This window comes from Phacochoerus africanus, chromosome 3 (assembly GCF_016906955.1).
Source record: "Phacochoerus africanus isolate WHEZ1 chromosome 3, ROS_Pafr_v1, whole genome shotgun sequence".
Classification (NCBI taxonomy): Eukaryota; Metazoa; Chordata; class Mammalia; order Artiodactyla; family Suidae; genus Phacochoerus; species Phacochoerus africanus.
This window is the reverse complement of record NC_062546.1, coordinates 40,633,766-40,650,179: the sequence shown is the minus strand read 5'-3', so window position 1 is coordinate 40,650,179 and position 16,414 is coordinate 40,633,766. Positions and strand designations below refer to the sequence as shown.

Sequence of the window (16,414 nt, the reverse complement as noted above, 5' to 3'; positions counted from 1 at the left end):
AAACATATAAAGAGGAACTGGTGCCCATCCTCCTTAAACTCTTTCAAAAGGTTGAAGAAGAAGGAATACTCCCAAAGACATTCTATGATGCCACCATCACCCTCATTCCAAAACCAGACAGAGATACCACCAAAAAAGAAAACTATCGGCCAATATCATTGATGAATATAGATGCAAAAATTCTCAACAAAATATTAGCCAATCGAATCCAACAACATATCAAAAAAATTATACACCACGACCAGGTTGGGTTCATCCCAGGTTCACAAGGATGGTTCAACATACGCAAATCAATCAGTATCACACACCACATTAACAAAAGAAAAGTCAAAAATCATATGATCATCTCAATAGACGCAGAAAAAGCATTTGACAAAGTCCAACATCCATTCATGATCAAGACCCTCGCCAAAGTGGGTATAGAGGGAACATTCCTGAAGATAATCAAAGCCATTTAGGATAAACCCACAGCAAATATAATCCTCAATGGGGAAAAACTGAAAGCCTTCTCACTCCAATCTGGAACAAGACAGGGATGCCCACTCTCACCACTGCTCTTCAACATCGTTTTGGAAGTCCTAGCCACAGCAATTAGACAAACAAAAGAAATCAAAGGCATCCATATAGGAAGAGAAGAGATCAAACTGTCACTGTATGCAGATGACATGATACTATACATAGAAAACCCTAAGGACTCAACCCCAAAACTCCTTGAACTGATTCATAAATTCAGCAAAGTAGCAGGATATAAGATTAACATTCAGAAGTCAGTCGCATTTCTCTATACCAGCAATGAAATATTAGAAAAGGAATACAAAAATATAATACCTTTTAAAATTGCACCTCACAAAATCAAATACCTCGGAATACACCTGACCAAGGAGATAAAGGACCTATATGCCGAGAACTATAAAACTTTCATCAAAGAAATCAAAGAAGATGTAAAGAAATGGAAAGATATTCCATGTTCCTGGATTGGGAAAATCAATATTGTAAAAATGGCCATACGACCCAAAGCAATCCACAGATTCAATGCAATCCCTATCAAATTACCCATGACATTTTTCACAGAACTAGAACAAACAATCCAAACATTTATATGGAACCACAAAAGACCCAGAATCGCCAAAGCAATCCTGAGAAACAAAAACCAAGCAGGAGGCATAACTCTCCCAGACTTCAAGAAATACTACAAAGCCACAGTCATCAACACAGTGTGGTACTGGTATCAAAACAGACAGACAGACCAATGGAACAGAATAGAGAACCCAGAAATAAACCCTGACACCTATGGTCAATTAATCTTTGACAAGGGAGGCAAGAACATCAAATGGGAAAAAGAAAGTCTATTTAGCAAGCATTGCTGGGAAACCTGGACAGCTGCATGCAAAGCAATGAAACTAGAACACACCCTCACACCATGCACAAAAGTAAACTCCAAATGGCTGAAAGACTTAAATATACGACAGGACACCATCAAACTCCTAGAAGAAAACATAGGCAAAACACTCTCTGACATCAACATCATGAATATTTTCTCAGGTCAGTCTCCCAAAGCAATAGAAATTAGAGCAAAAATAAACCCATGGGACCTCATCAAACTGAAAAGCTTTTGCACAGCAAAGGAAACCCAAAAGAAAACAAAAAGACAACTTTCAGAATGGGAGAAAATAGTTTCAAATGATGCAACCGACAAGGGCTTAATCTCTAGAACATATAAACAATTTATACAACCCAACAGCAAAAAAGCCAATCAATCAATGGAAAAATGGGCAAAAGACCTGAATAGACATTTCTCCAAGGAAGATATATAGATGGCCAGCAAACACATGAAAAAATGCTCAACATCACTGGTTATAAGAGAAATGCAAATCAAAACTACCGTGAGATACCACCTCACACCAGTCAGAATGGCCATCATTAATAAATCCACAAATAACAAGTGCTGGAGGGGCTGTGGAGAAAAGGGAACCGTCCTGCACTGTTGGTGGGAATGTAAACTGGTACAGCCACTATGGAGAACAGTTTGGAGATACCTTAGAAATCTATCCATAGAACTACCCTATGACCCCGCAATCCCACTCTTGGGCATCTATCCGGACAAAACTCGACTTAAAAGAGACACGTGCACCCGCATGTACATTGCAGCACTATTCACAATAGCCAGGACATGGAAACAACCCAAATGTCCATCGACAGAGGATTGGATTCGGAGGATGTGGTATATATACACAATGGAATACTACTCAGCCATAAAAAAAGAATGACATCATGCCATTTGCAGCAACATGGATGGAACTAGAGAATCTCCTACTGAGTGAAATGAGCCAGAAAGATAAAGACAAATACCATATGATATCACTTATAACTGGAATCTAATATCCAGCACAAATGAACATCTCCTCAGAAAAGAAAATCATGGACTTGGAGAAGAGACTTGTGGCTGCCTGATGGGAGGGGGAGGGAGTGGGAGGGATCAGGAGTTTGGGCTTATCAGACACAACTTAGAATAGATTTACAAGGAGATCCTGCTGAATAGCATTGAGAACTTTGTCTAGATACTCATGTTGCAACAGAACAAAGGGTGGGGGAAAAATGTAATTGTAATGTATACATGTAAGGATAACCTGACCCCCTTGCTGTACAGTGGGAAAAAAATAATAATAAATAATTTTAAAAAAATGGTTAAAAACTAACTCAACTGTGAGACTAGGACACACAAGAAAATAAAGGCACAATGTGCAATGAGGAAGGGTTTGGGAAGGGTTTTTATTTTTGTTTTGAGGAGTAGAACTTGAAATGGACCTTAAAAGATTAGCAAGATGTTATGCTGTGGATTTATGGTGGTGATGGGGCAGACAATGGAATGACAGTCCATTCCTACAGATAGTCCATCTGCAGAACAGACTGAGAATGACATGGAAGTGAGAGAATTAGTAGACTGAGTGGCTCATAGTTTGAACTGGTTGAAATAAAATATTTTTATAGCAGAGACAAAATAGCAAGGAAAAGTTGCAATCTAACTGCATAGAATTTTGACTGCTGGACAAGATGTTGGAACTTTATTCTGAATAAAATAGGTGCTTGGACAAGGAAAAAAATCATGGTCAAATCTGGGGTTTAGAAATATTATTTCCAACAGTACTGTATTGTGAATAAGAGAGAGCAGAGTTAGAAGTGCAGTGATATAGATAAAATATACAGCAATAAAACTATAAATTGAGAGTGAAAATGCATAGATGGGAGAGGCACTATGGACTTGACAGGATTTAGTAAAGGAATAAAGGAATGAATAATCATAAAACATGTGGAGATTATGGCTCCTGATCTGGCTGTGCAGAATGACTTTTGGCAATCAGTTTCACCATGCTGGTCCCCAGTCCTATCATTTGTAAAAACTTTGAATTAGATGATACTTAGTACACTGTTAACTGTATAATCATACAATGTTGAGGTTTTGTACTGGGGGACCAAGGGAATAGAGAGGGATATTCATGCCATTAATAAGAGAAGAAGCATAAGAGAAGAACTAACTTTGAGAAGAAATATTGAATTTAAGACATTTGCAGACCATATATTGTCCATGACCATCATGTGGCTGATATGCAGGTCTAGAGAGCTGGAGGAAAGTCTTGGGTATAAATACATATGTATATGCAGCTGTGGGGCTTGGGACAGAGCACCAGAAGTGTAGAATATGAAGAGCAAGAGAGCCAAGCACTGAACTTTGGGTGCAGCATTTAAAGGGAGGGTTGAGGAAGAGAAACCAGTGAAAGAGCCTAAAAAGATTCTACAGGGGTGGAGGAGAAAAAAAAAAATACTGTGAATAGGGTCCAATGCTGTAGAAAGATTAAGTACTAAGAATAGTGAGAGGCCGCTGGATCAGTGATCACTAGAATGTTAGCGAGAAAGCAATCTCAACAAGTGGGGAGTAGATCTTAGGATCAGTTAGAAGCAGGTAGAGGATCACTGGCAGAGAGAATTCTTGGCATAGGTATGTGATAAGAGAGACACATGAGCCTTGGTATGGCAAAAATGGAGTGGAATTGGGAAGAGTGATTAGGACAAGGCAGAAGAGGCTAGTTCCTCAAAGCAGACTGAATAACCAGAAACAAAACTGATGCCACAGCATTGACTGGTTCAGGTGGGGAATCTGTCCTCCCACCTCTCCCCAGGTTGAGGGTCGCCTTCTCCCCACTCACTGCTGTCCTATTAAATGCTTCCAAAGAATAGCAGTAATTGGTTAATTATTATCTTCAGATGACCCTAGGAGATAACTACAAGAAAAAGCCTTCCACATTTCAGGACAATTCACAACAGCGAGATGAGCTTCCTTACTGATCCCTGAGATAACACAATCAAACTTCTCTCTAGTAGTCAGTTGTCCCACCACGGCATGACACATCTGCTCCCTCCAGCTTCTCTGCAAGGAAAGATGCTCCAGATGTTTGCAATTTATTCTTGCCCTGTTTAGAGGTGCAATGTAAAGAAGTGAAAGGAAGCAATGGTAATTTAACACTCCTAGAATTTACAAGTTATTCAAAATAGAACTGGTAAGAGAAAGAAGATTTATGAAGCAGTTGACATTGCCTGCTTGTACTGCTTAATCCCCACATTCTCTGCAACATGTCTAGGCCTTGGCCTTTAAGTGGCTCCTCTCTGGACCTTCCAGGAATGTAGATATGCTGGCTGGGCAACTGCTTTCTGACCTCTTGCTAGTGTGAGATAATGAGCTACCTGCCTTTTTCAGAGAGTTGCTGGGTGGGTAAGTACCAGAGGAGAGAGCTGTTATGAACTTTCAATTTTAGTTTGCTTTTTATTTATTTTTTCTTTTCTTTTTAGGGCCACACCTGCAGCATATGGAAGTTCCCAGGCTAGGGGCCAGATGGTATTGCAGCTGCTGGCCTACGCCACAGCCACAGCAATACTGCATCCCAGCCGCATCTTTGACCTACACTGTAGCTCATGGTCACGCTGGATCGTTAACCCACTGAGCAAGTCCAGGGCTTGAACTCTGGATACTAGTCGGGTTGGTTACCGCCAAGCCATAACAGGAACTCCAGTTTGCATTTTAATTCAATTTAATTTTACTTTATTTTATTTTTTTTAATTGTAGAAGTTGTATGATAGTGAGAAATTACTACTAGAAAGAGAGACTCAATAGAGAAACCTGGGACAATCTAAATCCAAAACTTCCGGCAATATCTTTTCTCTGCCTTAGTTACATAACTTACCCGACCTTAGATCAGCAGCTGGATGGGTAGGAGGGATATAAAAAAAAAAAAATCCCACACTATTAGTTTTATTTCCATTTTCTAAGTCACACTTTGGGGGTAGACTGCTCATTCTTCACATAAGGATAAACTACTTAATTCTGAGGATTTACTAAAAGAGAAAAATGTCAGTGACTATTTTAGAAATTTCCCTAGATAAATGCAGAATCAGGGAAAAATCACATCATCCTTCTTTCAATATTTTTACATGGGTGAAATCAAAGTACATTGAGCATTAGGTGAAAAATGCATAAAAAGGCAAAACACAGTCTTGCAAGGTGTATGTGAGTAAAAATGGGCAGACCTGTTTTGCCTTGAGAACTAGGGGTAGAAAGAGAGGAAGAGAAAAAAATAAGAGTGGGGTTAGGAGCTGATTTTATGTATGAATCTTAGGTCTTTTAGCACCAGTTTATAAAGCGACTGTCTTCTCCCCCAATAATTATTTCCCTGAGTATCTGTCCACCTGAATCTCAAGAAATGATCTGCTGAAAACTCCTCTGACCCTGCAAAGTGTCCTAATCCAAGAATTTTGTACTCATCATCACTGTCTCTTTCTCTCCTCCTGTTCACTCCTACCAATTGAAATCAAGTTTTGTCTTGCTTTGCTGATAAACTCTCCTGAAAAGGTAAAGATTCTCTGGCTATTAAAGCCAATGGTCACTTGGTTCTTCCTTCACTTCCCTACTCTCTCTGGCATTTGGCACTCTTGGCCATTCTCATCTTCATGGCACACTCCCACTATGGACTCATATGTCATTGTCTTTAGTCTTGTTTCCAGCTGCTCCTCAGTCCCCACTGCTATGGCTATAGTTTAAGTCCTCATCATTTCTTGTTTGGGCCATTTGATAGTCTGCTGTGGGTTACTCTGTTGAGAGAGTTTCCAGTTAGAATCCATCATCTCTCTACTGCCAAAGTCATTTTTGAAAAACATAATTCTGTTCATGTTCTTCAATGAGTAAACCCTCAAATGACTCCCCATTGCCCATAGATCATGCTCAAACCTCAGAGACTACCACAAAGGCTTTGCCTCATCAATTGCTATGTTCTGTCTCCTATCCCACACTATGGCAAACTGCCATACTTATTTATAGACCACACCCTTTTATTTTTCTGTGTCCCCCTTTACCTGGTCTGATATGTTCTTGTTCTCTTTTGCTTGCTTAGTGAACATTCACCAATCTTTCAAGATTGAGTTTATGCCATTTCCTTGATGAAGCCTGACACACTGGTAGAATTCACCAGTCCCCCATTTGTGTGCCCTACAGTACTTTATAAATGCTATTATTTTTCAAAATACTTACAACACTTCATGATTTATTCACTTGTTTACTTGTTTTTTTCTTCTAGACTCAAAGTTGCTTAAGGAAAAGGATTGTGTCTTAAATAGTCTTCCATAATCCTGGCACATAACTTTTATTAAATATTTCTTTCTTTGTCCCTGCAAATCAATAGCTTTTAGGATATTCACAGATTTGTGCAACCATCACCATAATTTTAGAACATTTTCATTATCTCCAAAGTAACCTTGTCATAATATCCCCAATTCCCCTACACCTCTAGCCCTAGGTAAACTATTTTCTGTCTCTGTGGATTTACCTATTCTGGACATTGCATACATATGAAATCACACAGGTTGTGGTCTTTCATGTCCAGTTTCTCTTGCTTAGCATAAATTTTCAGTGATCATCCATATTATACTTCATTCCTTTTTTTGCCGAATAATATTCCATAGTATAGACATACCAAATTTGATTTATTCATTCATCAATTAGTGAACATTAGTTTTTTTCCCATTTTTTTGGCTACTATGAATAATGCTGCCATTTGTGCACAAGTTTTTGCATGGAAGTAAGTTTTTAGTTCTCTTGGGTATATACTCCTATGGTAATTCTATGTTTACTCTTTTGAGGAACTGCAAGACTGTTTTCCAAACCACTATACCACTTTAAAAAACTGAGGTAAAATTCTTAACATACAAGTAAATATTTTAAAGTGTACAATTAAGTGACATTTAGTGCTTTTACAACCACCTTCTCTTTTCAGTTTCAAAAGTTTTTCATTAGCCTATAAGTATATTCTGTATTTATTAAATAACTCTCCATTATCCCTTCCCCTATCCACTGGCAACCACTAATCTGCTTTCTGTCTCTATGGATTTGCCTACTCTGGATATTTCATATAATAAAAATTACATAATATGTGGCCTTTCATATATAGCTTCTTTACCTTTATAACTTTTTAACTTTCATAAACTTCTTTAGTGTTTTTAAGGTTCATCTAACTTGTAGTATGTTTCAGTACTTCATTCCTTCTCATGGTTGAATGAAATTCCATAGTATGTATACACCACAATTTATCTACTCATTCATTATTTAGGTTTTCCTCCTTTAACTATAATAAATAATGCTTTTACAAACATTTGTATACAAATTTTCAGTGTGGACACATGCTTCATTTCTCTTAGGTAAATGCCTATCAGCAGAATTGATGTGTCATATGGTAATTCTAAATTTAACTTTTTGAGGAATTGCCAAACTGTTTTCCAAGTGGCTCTACTGCTTTATATCCCCACCAGCAATGTATGAGGGTTCCTATTTCTCCTTGTCAAATCTTGATATTTTCCTTTTTTAAAAAATTATAATCATCCTAATAGGTGTGATATAATATTTCACTGTGGTTTTGATTTATATTTTCTTCATGACCAATGATGGTGAATATCTTTTTATGCATTTGATGGTCATTTGTATATCTTCTTTGGAAGATATCTATCCAATTCCTTTGTCCATTTGAAAAATTGGGTTGTCATTTTGTTGATGAGATATGTAAGATTACATATTCTGAATATAAACCTTTATTGAATGTATGACTTGTAAACATTTTCTCCCATTCTGTGGATTGTCTTTTCAGTTTCTTGATGATGTTCTTTGAAGCATAAAAATGTTTAATTTTGATGATGTCTAGTTTGTTTTCTTCTTTCTCTGCTTGTGTTTTGGTGGTAAATTTAAGGAACTGTTGCCTAATCTAGGGTCACACACATTTATGTTTTTCTTCTAAGACTTTTAAAGCTTTAGCTATTATATTTAGGTCTTTGACTCATTTGAATTATTTTCTATATATAGTGTGAGATAGGTGTCTAACTGGTGTGAAGTATGTGGCACTCTGTTTGTCCCTCACCATATGTTGAAGAAATTATTCTCCCCTTTCCCCATTAAGTCAATGTCTTGGCTTCCTTGCCAAAAATCAATTGGTAATAAATGTGAGGATTTATTTCTGAACTTTTAAGAATATTTTATTGATCTATATGTCTATCCTCATGCCAGTACCACACTGTCTTGATTACTACAGTTTTGTAGTTGTTTTGAAATTTAGAAATGAGAGTCCTCCAATTTAATCATTTTTTCCCAAAAACATTCATTTCCATATTAATTCTCAGACTGTTTTGTTACTTTCTACAATGAAGTAAGCTGGGATTTTGATAGGGAGTATACTGAACTGTAGGTCAAAATGAAGAGTATTGCCCTCTTAAGTTTTCCAATCCATGAACATGGAAAATATTTTCATTTATTGAAATTTTATTTAAATTTTTAAAAACAGTTTTTGTAGTTTTTAGAGCATGAGCTTTGCATTTCTTTTATCTTTTGTTAAATTTAGTTCTTTTTTTTTTTTTGGTCTTTTTAGAGCTGCACCTGTGGCATATTGAGGTTCCCAGGATAGGAGTCTAATCAGAGCTGCAGCTCCTGACTTATGCCACAGCCATAGCAACTCCAGATCTGAGCTGCATCTGCAACCTACACCACAGCTCATGGCAATGCCAGGTCCTTAACCCATTGAGTGAGGGCAGGGATAGAACCTGCAACCTCATGGTTCCTAGTCAGATTTGTTTCTGCTGCACCATGACAGGAACTCCTAAATTTAGTTCTAAATATTTTATCCTTTTCGATGCCACAGTAAATGGAAATGTTAATTTCATTTTTGGCTTGATCACTGTGATGGTATAGAAATAGATTAAGTTTTGTCTATTAACCTTTTATCCTGAAACCCTGGTAAACTCACTTATCAGTTCTAACAGTTTTTTAATGGATACCTTAGGATTTTTGTATATGAAATCATGTCTTTAGTAAATAAAGATAGATAGGTTTATTTCTTCCTTCCCAATCTTGATTTCTCTTACTTTTTTTTCTTATCTATTTGTCTTGGCTAGAACCGCCAATACAATATTGAATAGGAAATGGTAAGAGGGGACATTCTTGTCTTGTTCCTGATCTTAGGGGAACCATAGGGGGAAAGCATTCAGTTTTCACCATTAAATACATTAGGTGCAAGTTTTTTGAGGATGACCTTTATTAGGTTAAGTTTCTTTATATTCCTAGTTTGTTGAATGTTTTTATTCAAAAGGGCAGCTGAATTTTGTCAGGTGCTTTTCCTGTATCAGTTGAGATGATAATGTGGTCCTTGCCATTTATTCTATTCCTGTGGTGTGTTACATTAATTAACTTTCAGGTGTTGTAACAACCTTGCATTCGTGGGTTAAATGCAAATAAATATTTCTTAAATTCATGATGAGTAAGTTATTTGAGGATTTGGGTAAAAATTAACTCAATAAATAGCCAGAGAAACCACACTAGAAAATAATTCCCATTTTAAGATAGTAACTAGTTAGGAATCATGGAAACTTTGAAAGTAGAATTGTTATTGTGGAAAGATTATAACAGACTATACTTTTCCTTTAAAGTTCTAGAACTAGATTTTCATGATATCCTAGATTTAACAAAACTTAACCTATCTCAACTATCTATACTATAGCTACTCTATAAAAAAATTATAATGCTTTTTTCATAGATTTGCTCAGTCTTTCCCCCCTTCACACACACACACACACACACACCCTTCCCAGGTACACACAGCCTCCCCAGGTAAACACACCCTTCCCAGGTATTGTCCTAAATGGGAGTATCATTATTATCTATCCATACTGAATATTTTAAAGTACTTTCCAAAGATGGTGTTAAGTAGGAATATAGTGAAGTTACTTATGATTTTATAATCAGCTTCTACCCTTAGTGCTAAGGATCCTAATAAGGAACCATAATGACAGAAAAACTTACTTGTAACTGTGACCCCAAGAATTACCAATATCTCTATTAGCAGGGACCAGGGCTTCATATTCTCCTAAGCAGCTCTTTCTCACTGCAACACAGGCAGAACTAGGTGGCTGGCCCACAAGCTTCCTCTTTTCAGGTCTGTGGGGGTCAGGACTTGGTTGCTAAGCAACAATTTCCTTACTCTTGGGCCAATGAGCTGCCAGGAATTTCCTTTCAACCTGGAATGAAGGCAGCTGATGGAGAGAGCAGGCTGTGGGGAAGTAATCATATCTAGCCTATAATTTCTCTGGTAAGAGATAAGTGGTAGGCTTCAAATAGGTAGGTGTTGCTCTTTGAACTTTGTTCAGAGTTTCTGGAAGTTCTTACTTCCAGAGATGCAAACTGCAATTATGGGAAAACTCAAGTGCATGAACTAACCTGATATCATCCTTTAATCTAACATCTCAAGGCTAATGTGGACAAGAAACATAGTGACCAAGTCAGTCTGATTTGGTCCCCATCTTGGTGAAAATGTTTATCCTCTGTTCAAGTAAGTAACTGCTGAAGTTTGACCAGGACCAAGACAAATAAACCCCAATCATCAATTACATTGTTAAAATGGTGTTTTCATTAAAATTTAATTAAAAAATGTTTTAAAATGACCTCTTTACTGTCTTAAAATATATGGGCATCTCACAAATGAATACTCTCAAGGCTAGGACCAGAAATCAAAATGAATATTTAGGTAAAAGTATGGAAATATCAACAATATCAAAGAACTGATCTAGTTGAGAAATTATATCTAAAATATATCCAATGTTTACAATGTGTTCAGGTAATTACTTCTGAAACAAATGAATTTATTACCTTGTTTTTTCAGGTTTATTTCCTTTATTCCCATCTCTATTGTGAAAAATTATCACAAATTTAGTGGTAATTTAATAGAAATTTATTCTCTTGCAGTTCGGGAGGTCAGAAGTCCAAAAGAATTCTTTTTTTTTTTTTTGTCTTTTTAGGGCCGCACCCGTGGCACATGGAGGTTCCAAGGCTAAGGGTCAGATCAGAGCTGTAGCTGCTGGCCTCCACCACAGCTCATGGCAACACCAGATCCTTAACCCACTGAGCCAGGCTGGGGATAGAACCCTCAGCCTCATAGTTCCTAGTCAGGTTTAGTTAGCCACTGAGCCACGACAGGAACTCCCAAAAGGATTCTTAAAAGACTAAAAGTAAAGGCACATCTAGTTCTTTTTGGAGGCTCCAGGGGAGAATCTATTCCTTGCCTAGGATTATCCAGCTTTTAATGGCTGCCCGTTTCTCAATTTGTGGTTGTGTCATTCCAATCTCTGCACAATCATCACTTTGCTTTCTCTTTTGGGGTTTAATTTCCCTCTGCTCTTAGGCCACTTGTGATTACATTGAGAGTTCACCAAAATACAGGATAATCATCCCATAATAAGATCCTCGATCATATCTCCAAGTTCCTTTTGCCAAATAAAGTGACATTCATAGGTTCCAGAGATTAGGTCCTGGAAGTCTTTGCAACTGTTATTCAGCCTACCACAGTCCATAATTTCTTTTCCTTTCACCAAAGAACTTCAAAATAGACTGTCCTAACTTATGTACTTTTAAAAACTGTCTAAATAAAATTCATTTAAACTCTTTAACTATCATCCATTAAACACTCCCCAATCTTTTTTACAGTCCCTATTTGGATCCAGAATTATCAACATTTTTTCAGGAAATGATTTGCTTCCTCTTTTCACGGAAACTGAGGTCATTCAACCCACTGTCCCTTGACTTCCCTTAGATTAAAAAAACATTCTTGAATCTCTATCTACTCACTTTTTTTTTTTTTTTCCCCTTTAGGGCTACACTTGCAGCATATGGAAGTTCCCAGGCTAGGGGTTGAATTGGAGCTGTGGCTGCCAGCCTAAACCACAGTCACAGCAACATGGGATCCAAACCATGTCTGTGACCTACACCACAGCTCACGGCAACACTGGATCCTTAACCACTGAGAGAGGCCGAGGATCAAACATCCTCATTTATGCTACTTGGGTTCATTTCCGCTGCACCACAATGGGAACTCCCAGTCATCCTTTTTTAAAAACATGGCCACACCTGCAGCATATAGAAGTTCCTGGATCAGGGGCTGACATCAAAGCCGCAGCCACAGCAACACTGAACCTGAGCTGCATCTGTGCAGCTTGCGGCAATGCCAGATCCTTAACCCACTGGGACCAGGGATTGAACCCGCATTCTCACAGACACTATGTCAGGTTCTTAACCTGCTGACCCCCAATGGGAACTTCTGGTCATTCTTTTTCTTACTCATCTCAAAAGATGAAATGTACTTCCTTTATTCTAAGTCTAAGACTTTTCTCTCTTTAGATTTTATCCACATTTACTTTCTCTGGTACTTCAGTCTATTCCATAACCACTGCTTCTGGCTTGTTGTCTCTCATTTATTCTTCAACTAATTATTTTTACTTTCACTAATTTATATAGATTATAAATCCACTGATCTTTTCTCAGTTTTCATCCTACTTGATCTCTGTGAGACATCTGACATTTCTGACCATCAATACCTTCTTGAAGTTACATTATTGCTTTCTCTGAAAACTGAACTGTAATTAATTTTTTACACATTGAACACAACTTCTCATTCTTCTCCTACCATACTCTCCCTCATTCATTCATGTATTGAAAATATATCATATACTAAAGATTCACAGTAATGCTCTTTGAGGTATTCATTAATTTTGTTAGTTCCAAGCTCTTCCCATTAAATTAGTGCCTCCTATTTCAGTCTTATATGCTCTACCTTAGTTTTGCCAACATCTCTGTATGGATGCTCATTTAACTTTCATCCATTCTTTTATTCATTCAATAAATGTGTATTATGTTTCAGGCATTGTGCCATTGTTTGTAGATGATGAGCAACAAGATATATTTCCTGTTCTCAGAGAGTTTATAAGTCCAGAGTGAAAGATAAATATTTATACAATAAACACAAAATAAAAGGATAATTAAAAACTGTTAAAAGAGTTTTATAGGAAAATGAATGAGCACTGAGGGCATATAAGGGGAAACTGTGCATAGAGGTGGGGTGGGGTCAGGGTCAGGGAAGGCTTGCCAGGGAGTGAATTTTGCCAGCTGAACTCTGAAGAATGAGAATGGGTTAAACAAGCAAAACATGTCCTAAGTATAGCGATAAACATGTGAAAAGGCCAGAATAAGATGTGATCAAGTAACTGAAAATCTCTAAGGGCTGCTATGGTTGGAATCAGAGAAGGGTGGTTGGGGTATAAGAAAAGCAGGATTTTGGTAGGTGATGGTCACTTCTAAATGATTCAGTTTTTGTAATAAGACTATACTATAATAAGCAGCTCAGGCTGCTATAACAAAATACCATACACTGGGTGGCTTAAACAATAGAAATTATTTTTCTCACAGTTCTGGAAGCTGGAAGTCCATGATCTAGGGCACCAGCATAGTCTGCTTCTTGTGAAGGCACGCTTCCTGGCTTGCAGATGGCCGCATTCTCACTGTATCTTTACATGATAGGGGATAGTGGAGTTAGGATGGTAGAGGTAGGGGGAGGGGAGATACAGAGACAGAAACAGACAGAGAGAGTGAGTGTGTGTGAAGCTTTCTCTTTTATAAGGTCACAGTCTTATTGGATTAGATTCCCACCCTTATGACCTCATTTAACCATAACTTCTTCCTAAAGACCCCATATCCTGATATAATCACATTGTGGGATAGGGTTTCAACATATGTATTTTGAGGGAGTTCAAGTCAGTCCACATAAGGACCACCAAGAAGTCACTGAATGGTTTACAACAGTGAAATGACCTAATCACATTTGACATGATAACTCTAGATGCAGGGCAGAGAATAGACAGAAGGGGGCAAAAATGGACATGGGGGACAGTTAAGTGCTACTGGAAAGGTAAAAAATTCAAGATTATACAGGAGATAAAATTGAGAAGGTACAGCAATTCATTGGGAATGAGAGTGAAGTTTTAAGAGGTACCAGAGATGGTGTTTAGGTTTCTAGACTGTTCAAGTAAATGTGTGATGAGGCCGTTCAAAGAGATGGGGAACACTGGAAGAGGTCTAAGTGTGGGGAAAAGATCATGAGTACCATGTGGTATATTTCAAGTATCTATAAGTATCTATATCTATATCTATATGTAGTATATTTCAAGTATCTTTTAGATACTAAATATTAATATTTGATACTAATATTTGATACTTTAGAATGATAATGGTATTTTGTAAGAATAATTAAAATTAAATGCTTGGGAGTTCCCGTCGTGGCGCAGTGGTTAATGAATCTGACTAGGAACCATGAGGTTGCAGGTTCCATCCCTGGCCTCGCTCAGTGGGTTAAGGATCTGGCATTGCCGTGAGCTGTGGTGTAGGTCACAGATGCGGCTCAGATCCCACGTTGCTGTGTCTCTGGTGTAGGCCAGTGGCTACGGCTCCGATTAGACCCCTAGCCTGGGAACCTCCATATGCCGTGGGTGCGGCCCTAAAAAAGGCAAAAAAAAAATTATAAAATTAAATTAAATGCTTAAAGTGATTGCAATGAGTTCCTGCTGTATAGCACAAGGAACTATATCTAATCACTTGTGATGGAACATGATGGAGTATAATTTGAAAAAAAGAATGTATATATGTATAACTGGGTCACTTTACTGTACAGCAGAAATTGAAAGAACATTGTAAATCAACTATAATAAAAAATAAAAAAATGCTGAAACAAATACCTTCTAAATATCTAGGCCTTAACACAATACATAAAAGTTTCTTGTTTACATTAAGAGCCTGATGTGGTACTCCTTGCTCCTCCAAGCAGTGACTCAGGGATCCAGTTTCCTTCCTTCTTGAGATGCTGGTTCTGGGATCACTGTGAAAAAGAGAGAACATGAATGAGTACATGGGAGTTTTGATGGTTAGGCATTGAAGTGGCCTTTTGCATCATAACCTACCCAGGATGCAGTCACATGTGCTAATTCCAAGGGAGGTTGGAAAATAGAGTCTGGCTATGGGCCAAGAAAGAAGAAACTATGCTAGTGAGTATCTCTGCCATATTTACTATGTGCTAGTCACTTTATGTGTTTTAACTCATTTAATCCTCAAATCAATCTGATAGAGTAGATATTTATCGTCATCTCCACATAATAGATTTCAAAAAATGTCAAAGTTCAGAGATCTTGAGTAATTTGCCAAGGGCCACATAATTAATAAGAGTAAACCTAGAATTTGGAGTTCTTGTCGTGGTGCAGCGTAAATGAATCTGACTAGGAACCATGAGGTTGTGGTTTCAATCCCTGGCCTTGGTCAGTGGGTTAAGGATCTGGTGCAGTGCCGTGAGCTGTGGTGTAGGTCACAGACGTGGCTCAGATCCTGTGCTGCTGTGGCTGGGGTGTAGGCTGGCAGCTGTAGCTCTGATTAGACCCCTAGCTTAGGAATCTCCATATGTTGCAGCTGCGGCCGTAAAAAGCCAAAAAAAAAAAAAAAAAGGAGTAAACTTAGAATTTGAATCCAGAAAAACTAGCTTCAGATGCCTTTTAACCAGCGCATAACACTGCCTCTTAAAGTTGAGATCCAGTATATGGTAGCATGTATAGGTTTAAAGCTCAAGAAGAAATTTTCCTTTAACTCAGGATTTTCCAATCTCAGCAGTAACGACATTTGGGCCAGATATTTCTTTGTTGTGGGGGACTGTTCTGTGCATTATTGGACACTTAGCAGAATTCTTGGTTTACACTCACACAGTGCCAGTAGCATTCTTCCCCCAGATTTGACAACCAAAAATTTATCCAGACATTGCCAATGTCCCCAAGGGAGGCAGAACTGCACTGATTGAGAACCACTGTTATAACTGAAGCCATGAATATGGATGAAATTATTCAAAGAAAAAGTATAAAGCGAAAATAGACAAGAGATTAGTACTGAATCTTAATGAACTCCAAAATGTAATGGCTGAAAAGGAAGATGGGCCACAAAGGAGACTGTAAAGGAATTACCAGACAGGAGGAAACTCAA

General features: G+C 37.8%; 1 protein-coding gene across 2 annotated transcripts in view; it reads right to left on the bottom strand.

The window, feature by feature from the left end:
- Positions 1–10,512, bottom strand: part of SEL1L2 (SEL1L2 adaptor subunit of ERAD E3 ligase) — a 113,832-nt gene extending 103,320 nt beyond the window's left edge. For both annotated transcript variants that reach the window (XM_047770365.1, XM_047770366.1), the window contains exon 1: positions 10,379–10,512. In XM_047770365.1, the coding sequence (XP_047626321.1) occupies positions 10,379–10,436 (58 nt within the window). In that variant the 5' untranslated portion in view covers positions 10,437–10,512. The remainder of the gene's footprint in view (positions 1–10,378) is intronic.
- Between the last annotated feature and the right edge of the window lie 5,902 nt (positions 10,513–16,414).